The following is a 13,771-nucleotide window of genomic DNA, read 5'->3' on the forward strand; positions in this document are numbered from 1 at the left end:
ATTTACAGGTTAGCCTCAAGGAACAGATCAGCAGCAGGTAGACAAAGTAGAAACCTGACTGAGGCACAAAAATTTAAACTGGTTATGACTTCAGAGAGTAGTTACACTTTTCTACAATGCTTTCAGGCACAAACAGGCTTTTATTGACTAGCCACTAGGTTGGATCCTCTCTCACACACAGGATTTCCCCAACACCAGCCTGCCCTTTCCCCAGAGGCACACTAATTGTACAAGGTCTGCTCATCACCAGAGACAGACCTAACAATCGAGCACTCTCTCCTCTCCCAGAGACACAGCTAACTGCGCTGCCACACAACCAGGCAGAACTACCTTTCGCTCTGTCTGCTCTTTTTCCTAAGCTACTCTACCCGCTGTCCCTCTGGTACAATGATAATAGCAAAATGACTATTTAATATTGCACTGTGCTAACTTTAGGAAGTAGTTTTAGTATAAGCTGAGTGGGAAGGTATCATGATCCTATTACAAGGACCTGCTAAAATATGAAAGCAGTGAGCTAGCTTTTGATTCCCAGCCACAGAGCTCTTTCTCAGCCTTGATGCTGAGGCCCCATCTGCAATCATAATCTTAAAGTAGTGATTCACAAAGGCTCTTTGCAGATGCATTAGGTTGGTTTATATCCAATGCAAAAGATGACAGATTGCACTAAAGCAAACCAAGATAAAACTGTTCTATAGAAATTCAATCTTAACTTGTTCTATGCCATCATTGCAGCACTAAGTCAGAGTAAAAGGGAAGCAGTGATGACAATAGGTACCAGTTAATTTTGCATTTCTGAGCACAATACAACTATGTAAGGCACGACTTGCTACTAACATATGACAAGCTAAGCTAGAATCCAGAACTGTAGGTCTGTATCAAAAGCATTTTGTAAATGCAGTAGTACGCTAACATAACACTTTTGGGTTATGTATACATTTTAGCACCGCGTTCAAAGTTATTTGACAAAAAAGTCTCAAAAAACTGCAGAACTGAGTGAACTGTAAAAATACCAGGCCCAGAGCCTTCCATTTAAGCAAACAAGTACTTTTCAGGAAATGCCAACTGTACAGCATGTTAAGTCATATAAGGCACATTCCAAGTTGTGCTGTTCAGTTCTGAGGATAATGCGGTAGTGTTACAGTACTTTTAACAGAGCCATATCCTGAAACATGTGTTCAGAAAAAAATACAGTGAATAAGTCAAGTATTTATTTACTTCATTTGTACCCTGCCGTACTCATCAATAGAGACCCACAGCGCTTTACATGATCTGTTAAATGGCACTGATTGAATGAAGACCATGCACTGAAACTAGTCTCCAATGGACAACAGAGTACATAAAAGAGCTTTTACTCATAATTCTGCTTCAGGATAATATCCTTTTCTGCCTAGACCAAAGCTACCTAAAAACACTGTAAATCCAGCTAGCAGTCAAATGCAGAGGCAGTAGTTTATCTGGATAAGAAGCAAGGCAGGATGCATATTTCCTGATATTGATACCCCAATCTACATGAAGACCCCTTAGGAAATCAATAAAAGTCCAATCTGTTCAGGAGGGGGAGCAAAGTATGGGCAGTTACCCTCAAACAGCTGAGCTGTGCAATTTCTGATTTTCTAATTGGGTTCTACATACACAGCCTCTGGCAGTTGCTAGAGAATGGCTAAATGGGGACCTATAAAAGAATACAGCTAGTTAGATACGTATCTACAATTCAGACTTAATGCAGTCCAAAGCAGAGTTACACTCTTTTAAACCCACTGACTTCATTGGACTGAGAATGGTATAACACTGTTTAGGACTGAACTGTTAAAGTGGTTAAGCAGTTATTATCCAACAGCAACACTGGAAAGTGTAGTGTATGCCCTATATACGCAGCATCAATATCGATAACATTTTTAGCACCCTCCACAAAGTAAAGTTACTAGGATTCTTTCAAAGGAAACCATGACAGTTAAACTGGCATTAAACCAAAGTAAGGAGTAACGCAGACACTTTTTAACAACATCAATGAAAAACTGGTATTCAGACCTTTTTAAAAATACAACTTTCTAACACTATAATAGTTTATGGGGTCAAGGTTTAGGTTTTGTGGGGAGCATGGAGAAAGCTATATTTGGGTCCACAATGCAGTCTCCATGTCACGATCAGCAACCAAGAATCTGGTGACTATGTTGACAGATATAAAGCTAGAAACCCTTTCCCTGGGATGCATTCTGGGAACCTGGTGCATTCAAGGAAATGTAGTTCCCAGAAAGTACAGGCTGTTAGACGTCCAAGTCATTGGTATGGGGCGAAAAGATGGAGGGAAACAGCATACTTTTCTTTCCTTGCAGCTGCCTGCTGTCATCAACTCATCACTCCCCACCAGCAGGGCAAAAAAGCTGAAGAGGGGAGCAGAGGGGGAAATATGGGGAAGCAGCTAGAATTCTGCGGTCCTCCTAATGACATCAGTCGGTGTGCCATGGATTTCAGGACATCAAATTAATAAGAATTAAAATGTGATAAAATGAACTTTTTGCCACTTCATCCACTAATATTTCACATCCTATTTCGAATGGCGTTCTTTACAACAAAGGAAGCACTAATATTTCAAGTTATCCAGTCTTAAAACATTTGCATGAAAAATGCCCTTTGCTGATATGTCATAAGATGCTACCATATGTGGCATCAAGAATACCTGTTTAATTTTCAGTAATAATAATGGAGTCAGGTACTTGCGTTCCCTGTTAAATGTTTAGCAACATTCTGAGGTGTTACCAAGAAGCGAGAACAAAGCTGTGATAGTTATTTTTTGTTGTTTAAACTGCACAGATTCTGAAAAACTGGATCACATAAGGCAATTGTGTGTTGGCAATTAGCTTTAGCGTGGGATCCAAACCCACGGAGAGCCACAAGCTGTTGCCGTTTAATTCTTAATCAAGGCGAGAAATTCCTCCCTGGTTTTTGGATCTTCTCGTAAGACTCCAAGCATGGCGCTGGTGACAGTTTTACTGTTCATTTTCTGAACGCCCCTCATGACCATGCACATGTGCCTGCCAAGAATATGAGAAAGGCATTTTCAGTATAAAAATGTCAGCATAATATGCTAGTACCACGCATACTAAAATAGGGGCAAATGATAATACGTTTGCCAGGATTTTTTTTTCTGCCAGGGTATACAATAAAATCATATGGTAGATTATAAGACTGTACCACGTCAAACGGCTGAGGGCTCATACTTTTTATAAAGTAACCCCATAGAAAGCCCATCTTAATTGCATTTTATCTGGATCACTTGCAGCTTCCCCTTCTCAGTCCTGGCACTTGTACAGTTTCTTCATCTGTGGCTTTATCTTTCCACACAGCATCCATGAAAAGTGCATTCTGTGCTAATGCCAGTCAATATTGAGGAAGTGCCAAATGTGGTTCTTCAAATAATGACCAGGGCATAACAGCCAAATAAATAGCCCAAGGAAAACAATTCTGTGAAATGCAGCAACAACTATGGCTTTTCCCCCACCCATGACTGACATTCCAATTGTAACATGCCTTTCTGTGGTGGTCACTGTGTTCAGGCATACAATCTTAAGATAGTAAAAGACAATCAAAATCACAGTCTGTTGCAAAACTGAGCTGATGTCTGCTTCTCCTGTTCTCAGTTGTCTTTACCACAGGCACCATTCCCAGGAAGGAACCAAGAGGAGCACCCCATATATTTGGTTGGACAATCGTTATTGGAGTTTTGATGTTAATAATTAACTTACGATGCTTCTATGACCACAGCCACTCCAACAGGTTTCAGTGCTTCAGTAATTGCCAGGGCAATCTGTTTGGTAAGCCGTTCCTGGACTGGAAAAATCATAATGGAGCTTTCTAAAAAAGGACACTGGACTTGTTTCCATGTCTGAGTCTTGAGCTTACATGCTCCCTCTTCCAACTCCTCCTGCACTTTCTCTTTTGAATCGGCAAACTGGATCTCACTGCCATCGCAGCATGATTTTTGTTTACTCCTTCCATAGTGGGAGGGTAGCCCAGAGGAATGGCTCATGTGACGACCCCCATAGACAGCCTACTTTGACAGTGAAGAATTGTGCTACGTCTCTGCTTCAGGAGCGACTGAATAATCCGACATACCTGGCATAGAGAGCACAAAACTGCTCATCCCTCCTGTAATCACACTAAGCATAACAGGCAACCTCTTCTGGGGTGAGCACTTTGGGTTCACAAAAGCATTCAGTGAATTGATTGATATATTCCTTTTGGCATGGCAACAATTCTCTCTGTGGTACATACTTTGGGAATTGCTGACCTAGAGGGACACTAACAATGCAGACCTAAGCTTAGTTACACACTTCTGTGTCTGTTGACTTCAGTGGACTTAAAAGGGTTTAACTCTGCTTAGGGATGCACTGTTAGCATTAGTATTATAGTTCAGTGTGTTGGGCAAACTGAGAAACCCACTGAGAAATCTCCATTCAACCATAAGGCTCACTGGCCAACCTTGGGCCAGCAGCACACTCTCAGTCTAATGTATGTCATAGGGTTGGTGTGAACCAAATAGAAGGCCCTGAGCCCCTTGAAGGAAGGGTGGGAGAAGAATATAAATTTTATTAAGAACATTTTTATGCCACCTCTCCAGCAGCCTGCTCAAGGCAGTTTATAGTTAAGGCCATCACAAAACTTAGAGCTATCAATGAGAATAAGACAGTAGTAGAACAGGGTCATGTTGCAGAAAGGATACAAACCTTGAAGCCTTCGGCTAAATATCTCAACAATTCTGAATGGAGAAAAGATAGATATAGTAAGTAAAACAACAACATGAAAAGCAGCTGCCTGGCAAAACAACAGAAAATGCAAACAAAAATTCAGGAAATTATCAGTGAGCTTTCATTTTTAGCAATCACTTGGCTGCATTCTTCAAGCCTGTACCTCTCAAGTGGACTCAATGAAATCTGAGACCACTTTAAAATAAGTGCAGTAGCAACAAATTTAGCACTATTAAAAAAAAACAGATTGTTTCTATACAACCGTCTAACAGAAATTGAACACATAGAGCCTTTACTGGCAAGGAAACCTTTACCAGACAAGTGTTATGTGACCTGCTGTTCAAAGGTATAGGAACAGGGCCTGTAAAATAGGTGGTTTCCCATGTCTAAGGTCTGCAGTCTTAAGTCCTCAATGGGTTTGCTCTGGGAATAACTGCAGTGTTCTTGTTAGTGCACTGAGATGTGGGAAGAAAGCTCAAGAACGGGCCAGAAAGCTTACATTTAGGGTGGCAAGATGTTGTGAAGGAGCTGTACCTTTAAGAGTTGGATGAAAGAGAATTTCAGCAGGTATAGTTTCTTAACCATTTCATGACAAGCTATCATGGTTCCACTTTCAACACAGCTGTTAAAGGTACATAGAGGAAATAAAGTTTCTTTAGACCATCCCTCCTGCACACTGAAGTTAAGAACCAGCTGCAGTGGACTCTGCTTCCAAATGGCTTCTCCCAAATCATTTTTCTTTGTGATGCTGAATTGCATTGTCTGTGAATTCCTACTGCAATGGAATCTGTAAATCAAGCGTCATACTGCCTCTTATCCTTCCTGCCAGACGTTTTGGAGCACACAGTACATTCTAACAGATGGAGTGGCATCTGGGAGACTCAGGCTCAAATCCTTGCTCAGCCATGAAGTTTGCAGGGTGGACCTAAACAAGCCACCATATCTCACTTTATCCACACCTCAGGGTTGCTGCCAAAATAAAACATTACAACTCCACCAATGATGTCCTGATCCCTTGAAGGAAGCATAGGATGCTAATACAACCAATGCAATCAATTCCACTATCAGTAGTCACATCTCAGGGAAAAGATGAGGCTGTGTCCCAATAAGAACCTTAAATGCTCATATTATAAATTCATTCATGAAAGTCCAGTATTACATGTGAGTGTACTAACCTTGCAAGTTTGCTTAAGCCAACCACCTTCTTCATTGGTAAGTATCCAATGTGCACCTGTAGATATGACAGGGTGATGGGGAAATATTTGTATAGGAGTACAACACTGGGTTCAAATGATTACCCATCTGGCACAACTTTCTAGTCATGCTGTGAAAATAGGCTTTCCCACAACCATCATCAGATGGCTGAGGAAAAGCTGGCTGAAACTAAATCCATCGAAGACAGAGGTACTGTGGCTCGGCAGGGGTGGCCTGGGGGTGGGGTCCTGGCTCTTGACGGTGTGAGTTTAACATCTTCGTCCACCATCAGGGTGTGATTCTGGATGCCTCATCTATGGAGGCCCAGGTCACAGCCATGGTCAAGGCGGCCTTTTTCCATCTCTGCCGGGCCCAGCAGCTGATGCCTTAACTCTCCCGCCCCGATCTAGCCACAGTGATCCATGTGACGGTCACCTCTAGGCTAGACTATTGTAACTCGCTATGCAGGGCTGCCCTTGGGAGCAATCAGGAGGCTCCAGCTGTGGCAAAATGCCGTGGTGAGGCTCCTATCGGGGGCCTCACTGCGAGAGCACATAACATCAGTGCTGAAACAACTGCACTGGCTCCAGCTGGAGCATAGGATCAAGTTTAAGGTGCTGGTTTCGACCTTTAAAGCCTTACATGGCCTGGGACTATCGTATCTACGGGACCGCCTCTCCTGGTATACCCCCCAGAGAGCTTTACGCTCAAGGAACAACTTACTGGTGATCCCCAGCCCGCGGAGTGTGCGGCTGTCCTCGACATGGACCCCCGGCCTGGTGGAACAGTTTTCCAAATAACATCAGGGCCCTGCAGGACCTAAAGGGCCTGCAAAACAGAACTGTTCCGCCAGGCCTACACCTGAGGGTAGCCCAAGTCTTTTCCACTTTCATCATTTGCTGGCCTCCCCAACCTGATTTGGGGGTCCACTGTTGACCAGGCCTGTTTAGTGGCTGCAAACAAAAGGAAATGCCATCTTGTTTTAATGTATAATGAAGAGTGATTTTAAAATATCTTTAATATATGTTTTAACCTATGTTTTATTATTTTGATCTTTTTGTGACCCGCTCTGAACCCGGCTTGCCAGGAATGAGGGCAGGATGGAAATGTAATAAATAAACGGGTTTCAACATTCATGCCTGACACATGTCTATGACTGGGAAGCTGATCCCTCTTTATAAGAACAGATTTCGCATTCATCTCTCCAAAGAAAACCAGATGATCCCCTCAATGGAAAAAAATGATTAAATTATTCCATACCTGAATATTTTTGCAGGACTTTTTAATCGTATGGGTTTCAAACAGAGACCAACTTGTGGATTCAAATTATGCTACTTTATTGTTATGCAGAGCAGTTTGCATAGTGAGTGATTCATCTGATACCACTGGGAATATCTAACATTTGTGATATGCAAGGAATCTTTGCAGGATGGAGCTACAACTGTGTATTTACAAAAAGCATAAAAAGATACAAACGGAAATTTGATGCACACTACAAAACACTGTTTAAAGTGGACTTTCAATCAACATTACTATTTTTCATGGCATAAGGAGCATGAAGAGAAACCTGGAACAGAAAGAGTTTCAGCAAGAAAGTTACAGGAATAAGAAACAGAAGGGAACTGCAAAAAAGAACATGGGAGATAGCAAAAGAGGGAACTGGGACAAAGCAAAAGGGGAAGAACTATTATAGCAAGCAAAACCAGTAGTTCTGAAAAAGATTTGCTAACAGACAGTACCGATTTGTTTCAAAGGGACTTTTGGGTTTGCAACAGTTGTAATGCATCATGGGTTTGAGTTATTACATTGGTCTACAGAGACCGCTAAGGGTAAGGATACTTTCTTAAAAATCTGCTTTCCTAAAGCACATTAGGATGTCTAGCTTGATGTCTTATACAACACGAACTCCAATGTTGGCTAATGGCTTTTCAGGCTTCTGCCTGTATGAGAAGCAAGATCTGTAATGGGTGAACTACAGAAAGAGTAAGAAAGAAGCCAGACCCTTTTCCCCTATCCCCAGCCAACACAAGTTGACCCTCATATATGTCAGATGAACAATACCTTGCCAAAGAAAGGAACCAAGTGATGTTCACAAAGGGAGAACATATCGATGTCCTTCACAATCACCATCTCATCATGATCCTCATCAAAAACTGCATCATTGAGTATATCTGTGGGGGAAAGGACACTATTCATGGAAAAATAAATTGAACTTTTTTCATTAAATTCAGTCTTTGACTCTAGAGAAACCAATAAGAGTCACAGGCTATTTAGAGTAGAAAAAGTAACAAAGGACTGGATAGAAAAGATTCTGGTCAACTTGGAAAAACATTTAAAATTTCTAGGGACCAGGGTCCTGTAGGGAGATAAGAAAGAGATAAGAAAATCTTTACATTCTTAAGAATCACCAACAAATTTTAAGAACCATGATATCTGAGTCTGGAATGCTTGTTTTGGGGCAAGGACTATTCTAGACAGGAGTATTCCATTTTTCACTAGATCGCCTGCATGGAGGGCTCATATCTTCTCATTTCATGTTCCTCAGTCATACTCAAAATAAGTCCTGGAAACAAGGATTGTATCTGTGTTATAAGAGCACAATGATGTATACAAGTACATTTTCAAGAGCTTTAAGCCCCATTCTTTCATTAAAAACGTGTTTACCAATTGCTGCTGAACAAATGAATTATAGAAATAATCCAGCAACCTTGGAACAAGATGATGATTGAAAAGGATTTCTGGTCAAAGCGCTTCTGGGCATCAATTCAATAAAAGAAAAACAAGAGACTAATTATAAGGAGAAATGAATGAGCTAGTGGAATGATGCTGTCAGAAGAATTTATGCTTATTCTGTCACTACAGGATTAGCCCTAAAGAATAAGGAAAAATAAAGTAATTAACATGGTTTTGCTTGCTTATCTTACTTTTCGCGGAAAGACAGCCAGGTTTTTGAGATTCTGTAGAATTGCACTGATAGAAGAGATGGTAGAGGATAATTTTTGCTGAGGATCTGATCTGTGCAAACAGTTTAAATTATGCCTTATCAGAATTGAGCAAAAGTGCTGCTTAGAACCCTGGCCTTCAAAATTGCTTCTTATGTCACTTTCATATTGTGGAGTCCAGTCCTGGTACCAATGATACATGCCACAAGGCTCCATCAACTGGAGATCCACTGAATAGTCCTATGGCATCATGTGCCCTGTCTCCCTATCTGAACCTCATGCGATGCCTTCCCCTTCTCCAGGTCCCTCTGAAACTAATTTTCCTCCAGCAGACAGCAGTTACCTTTCATGGATGATTCTCTCACAATCCCGTGCCAGTACCTGGCTCCTCCACTCCCCATCTCTCTCTCCCACCCCCCTTTGGAAGGCTCTTCTCCCACCGATCTTATTCTGCAAATCCCGCCAGTTCCAGCCTCTGTCTAGATCCCAGTCGCAGTTTTGGAGCTTTCAAAGTCCACCAGTTTGACAGACAGACCTCACAGAGTGAGTTCCCCCGAGAAAACGGGAGCAGGTGTAAACTCACCCTCCTCCATAGTGGACCCTGTCCCAAAATCCCGCCCCTAGCTTTTAAAATAATGCAGGAGATCCTATCATGGGTCTCTTGCCATCTCACCGGCTGTAAATATTGCTGCGTCTCTGCCCTGGTCGCCTTCAGCGCTGCACACATCCCACCTTCCCAGCACTTTGCCGAACGCTCCTTTTGCGACCCTAAGTTCAGATCCCGCGGCTGAGTCACCCACCCACTCGAATGGCTGTCAAAAAGGCAAGGTGCGCCCACCAAAATGAAACAGGCGGACACATACAGGTTGGTACCCGAAGGACGTTACAAAGTTTGAAATGGGACCTAGTTGCGCCAAACAAGTCAAAATGTGGGATCTGATTATTATGAGGAATTGTGACTCCCCATAAGAGAAACCAGAGTTCCCGCTGCAAAGAGTAAGCTCAGCCTCACCAATGGACCCGAGGTCATTGGGATTCTTCGGGCGAGAAATAGTTTAGAGAAATAATCTGCCAGCCTGTCAATGGCGGGTTTATATGCCTAGCTGACTATTACAGTTTTTGGATGGCAACAGTTTCAGAAGCACGAGTCGAAATAGCCACAACTAATCTCCCCATAAATGACCATCACAGGCGTTATGTATTCAGATCTCCTGGCTTCTGACTGGAGCGTTGCCAGGACGCGAGTGAACCGGGGTCTCGGGCGTTCCGACGCGCTTCGTTGGGGCTGGGGCGGGCCTCGGTTTCGCAGGGTTTGCAAAAACAACCGCGCCTCGACCCGGACTCACCCGCGACGGTCTCGCCGTAGCCCTTGGTGAGAAACTGCATGGCCTCGGCGGCCCGGCGGGGCGTCAGCCGCAGCCCTTCCCTCGCCGGGTCCTCGTCCAGGCCCCGCAGGATGGCCGCGTAGGCCGCCTCCAGAGCCGGCAGCTCGCCCTGGTCTCCATCGGGGCCGCCCGAGGCAGGGGGAGGCTTCGCGGGCCGCTCGCCCAAGCCCTGCGGGAGGCGGCGGCGGCGGGGGCGCGAGTCCCCGTTCGGGAGGCCCTGCGAGGCCGGCGGGCTCGCCATCGCCGAGCACGTGCCGCCGAAGCGGGAGCGCGGAGCCCGGGCGGCGCCGCGCGGGGGGAGGCTAGATCGCGGCCGGCCGGCGTCGGTCCGTCCAGAACGCGCACAGACGGTGCTGCATGAAAGAAGAGGCGCCTTTGCAAAAGGGCGGGCCGGTGGATGCCAAGGGGACCTGGCTAGGGCCTGCAGCAGGCGGCGGGAGCCCCGCGCCCCACTGCGGCGTCGGTCGCTGAGCCTAGGCCCCAACCTGCTGGCGTGCAATGCAATGGCGTGCAATGCAGTGCCAGGCTGCTGATCCGCGGTGGCGGGAAGGCGGGCGGGCGTCCGCCTCTTTGGGGACTCGGGAAGCCCTTTCTCCGCGCCTCTCTGCCCCGCGCGGGGAGACCTGCGAGCGAGGCTGCGGCGGCTGCCGGGCCGCTCCTGGCCGGGCCGTCTGGTATTTATCGCGCCGCTTGGCCACGGCGATCGATCGACCCTTTTTCCCCCGGTCAGGGAGTGACGTCTTGGGGCTGTCAGCTGGGCCAGGCTCACTGAGGCGCCCTTTGTCCCCGGGCGGTAATCGGAGGAGACAAGGTTGGGACACGAGGGTTAGGCACGCAGCACGCGGCTAATGCGCGCCCCCCCCCAATGCAGACCTTCCACACGCCAGCCTGCAAGATTCCCCCCCTCCCTTTTCCAAAGGCCCAAGCTCAACCGCATGGCCTTGCTCGACCCGCAGCGGTTCATCGCAGGCGTGAGATTCAGGCCCAGACACTCTTCGCACGCTGCGTTTTGTACGGCTACCTAGGTGCAACCTAGAAAAGAGCAAGAGTCCAGTAGCACCTTAAAGACTAACCACATTTCTTGCAGGGGATGAGCTTCCGTGAGCCACAGAAGCTCATACCCTGCAAGAAATGTTAGTCTTTAAGGTGCTACTGGACTCTTGCTCTTTTCCACTGTTAGTGACAGACTAGCATGGCTACCCATGGTGATTTAGATGCAACGTGTTAGCTGCGACCAGCCTAAAACGTGAACGCAACGCATAGAGGTTTGCTGCAATTCCTGGAGCCACCCCCATTTCCCCCCAAAGAAAATTGCTAACCCTATTCCTGGTGGTGTTGAAGACTTTCTATTCCTTGGTTCCATCATCAACCAAAAGGCAGACTGCAGCCAAGAAATCAGAAGGAGATTGAGACTGGGAAGGGCAGCCATGAAGGAGCTAGAAAAGATTCTGAAGTATAAGGATGTGTCACTGACAACCAAGATCGGGTTAATTCATGCCAGTATTCCCTATTACTATGTATGGGTGTGAGAACTGGACAATGAAGTAAGCTGATAGGAAGAAAGTAGATTCCTTTGAAATGTGGTGTTGGAGGAGAGTGGTATGGATACCCTGGACCGCCAAAAAAACAAATCAGTGGGTTTTAGATCAAATCAAGCCTGAACTGACCCTAGAAGCTAAAATGACTAAACTGAGGCTGTCCTACTTTGGACATATTATGAGAAGACAAGAGTCACTGGAAAAGACCAACATGCTAGGAAAAGTTGAAGGCAGCAGGAAAAGAGGAAGACCCAACAAGAGATGGACTGACTCAATAAAGGAAGCCACAGCCCTCAATTTTCAGGATCTGAGCAAGGCTGTTAAGGATAGGACACTTTGAAGGACTTTCATTCATAGGGTCGCCATGCGTCGGAAACGACTTGATGGCACTTAATACACACACACACATACATTCCTGGTGCTCCAGTGAAAGAAGGGATCCCCACCCCACCCCAAAAAAGCAATATCTGATCTGTAGAGTACGTTACATGGTTTTAATGCTTTGAAAGGAAAGGTGTGAAGCTTATTACAGGAAGGCAAGTGATTAATTGTAGAATGGTAATAGAGGAATGGGCAGGTTGTAGAGACAGGTGGGGTTACAAGCATCAGTGACAAGGTAATGGAGAGAGGCAGGAGGATTACAAATGGTCAGTCATAACGTGAAGTACAGCACCACACCAGATGGGAGGATCTTGTTCACAGAATGGCATCCATTGAGCCCTTAAGAATGTGTTATGGATTCATGGAGCTTCTGAATGGCTACAGGAAAGCTTTAGAGCAGTGACAGTGGCTTGGGAGCCACAAGGTGTTCTTTGACAACGCCTTTGGCTCTCCTGGTCATTATCTCCCTATGCAGCCCCTTCCTAGTGTTGCAGAAAAGCAAGGTCATTGCTCTGCAGGGCTTGTGGTTAGCAGATGGTTCCTACTCTGAAACAGCTGCTGCCACAGGGACTGACAGATAGGTAAGCTGCAGGCCTATGTTGCCAAGGATAGGAGTAAAGAACCCAGAGCAAGGCAGTGGAGAAAGAATCATTTCCCCCTTACTCCACATACACAGGTCTGGCTGTCGTTCAACAGTGGTGGGGAGACACAACCCTACATGCTTCTAGGTACTCTGCGATATTAGTTATATATTTAATATTAAATCGTTGTATCTTATATTGTGTTTGGTAGGATGGCTCATGGAATATACATAGTCATACGTGGGGCATACAGTAGTCATACAGCTCTTTAAGTTGATGGTAAGTATTAATGTGGCTCTCAATGAGCCACAGAGTGAATTGCCACTGCTTTAGAGCAGGGGTCCCCAGTATGGTGCCTGTGGGGTCCATGGTGCTCGGCAACACCTTTCCTGGCACCCACCAAGTGCTGTTTTAAAAAGTTGATTGGGTATTTAATTAGCAGGGTTTCTGACTGGCCACTGGCAATCCAAACAGCTGGGCAGATTAGAATAACGTTGCTTCAATGGCAGCTGCTACCACAGTGTTGGTTGTATTATGTCTCACTCCTCTTTCCCAGTGTGTTTTTTAAAAAATGATCTCTCTTCTCCCCTGTACTTAGGCTTCCTCTGTGTGTGTGGCTCTGCCTCCTGTGGCAGAGCCATTTCGTGACTGGCCTCACCTCTTGTGGTTGCACCCACCACCCTGTGTCGATATTCCAGAGGTGCCTACAAGCTCAAAAAGGCTGGGAACCTCTGCATTAGAACAAGGGTGATTGGTTGCTCATAAAATGATCAGTAAAATGATCCCCAAATAGCAGAGAAGAATCCCTTGGCAGACCATAATGCTTTCCCACCAGCATTAATAAATGAATCCAGTGGGGTTACACATGCATACACTGAATACAATTGCTGTTAATAGAAATTAAGAATTTAAACAAAGACCACTGCAGAACAAATTCCCAGTTCTTATTTATTGAATTATTTGTGTCCAAACACAATTCCTGTTCATTTTAGTATGTCCCCTAAT

General features: G+C 45.2%; 1 protein-coding gene across 1 annotated transcript; it reads right to left on the reverse strand.

The window, feature by feature from the left end:
• Window positions 1-2,818: 2,818 nt before the first annotated feature.
• On the reverse strand, window positions 2,819-10,507 carry LOC130480764 (GTP cyclohydrolase 1-like). Its single transcript, XM_056853385.1, has 6 exons — window positions 10,228-10,507; window positions 8,001-8,110; window positions 5,921-5,976; window positions 4,725-4,756; window positions 3,744-3,828; window positions 2,819-3,032 (listed from the first exon to the last, which is right to left on the reverse strand). The coding sequence occupies exons 1-6, from the start codon at window positions 10,505-10,507 to the stop codon at window positions 2,906-2,908; spliced, it is 690 nt and encodes a 229-aa protein (XP_056709363.1). The 3' UTR covers window positions 2,819-2,905.
• Between the last annotated feature and the right edge of the window lie 3,264 nt (window positions 10,508-13,771).

Source organism: Euleptes europaea, chromosome 7 (assembly GCF_029931775.1).
Source record: "Euleptes europaea isolate rEulEur1 chromosome 7, rEulEur1.hap1, whole genome shotgun sequence".
NCBI lineage: Eukaryota > Metazoa > Chordata > Lepidosauria > Squamata > Sphaerodactylidae > Euleptes > Euleptes europaea.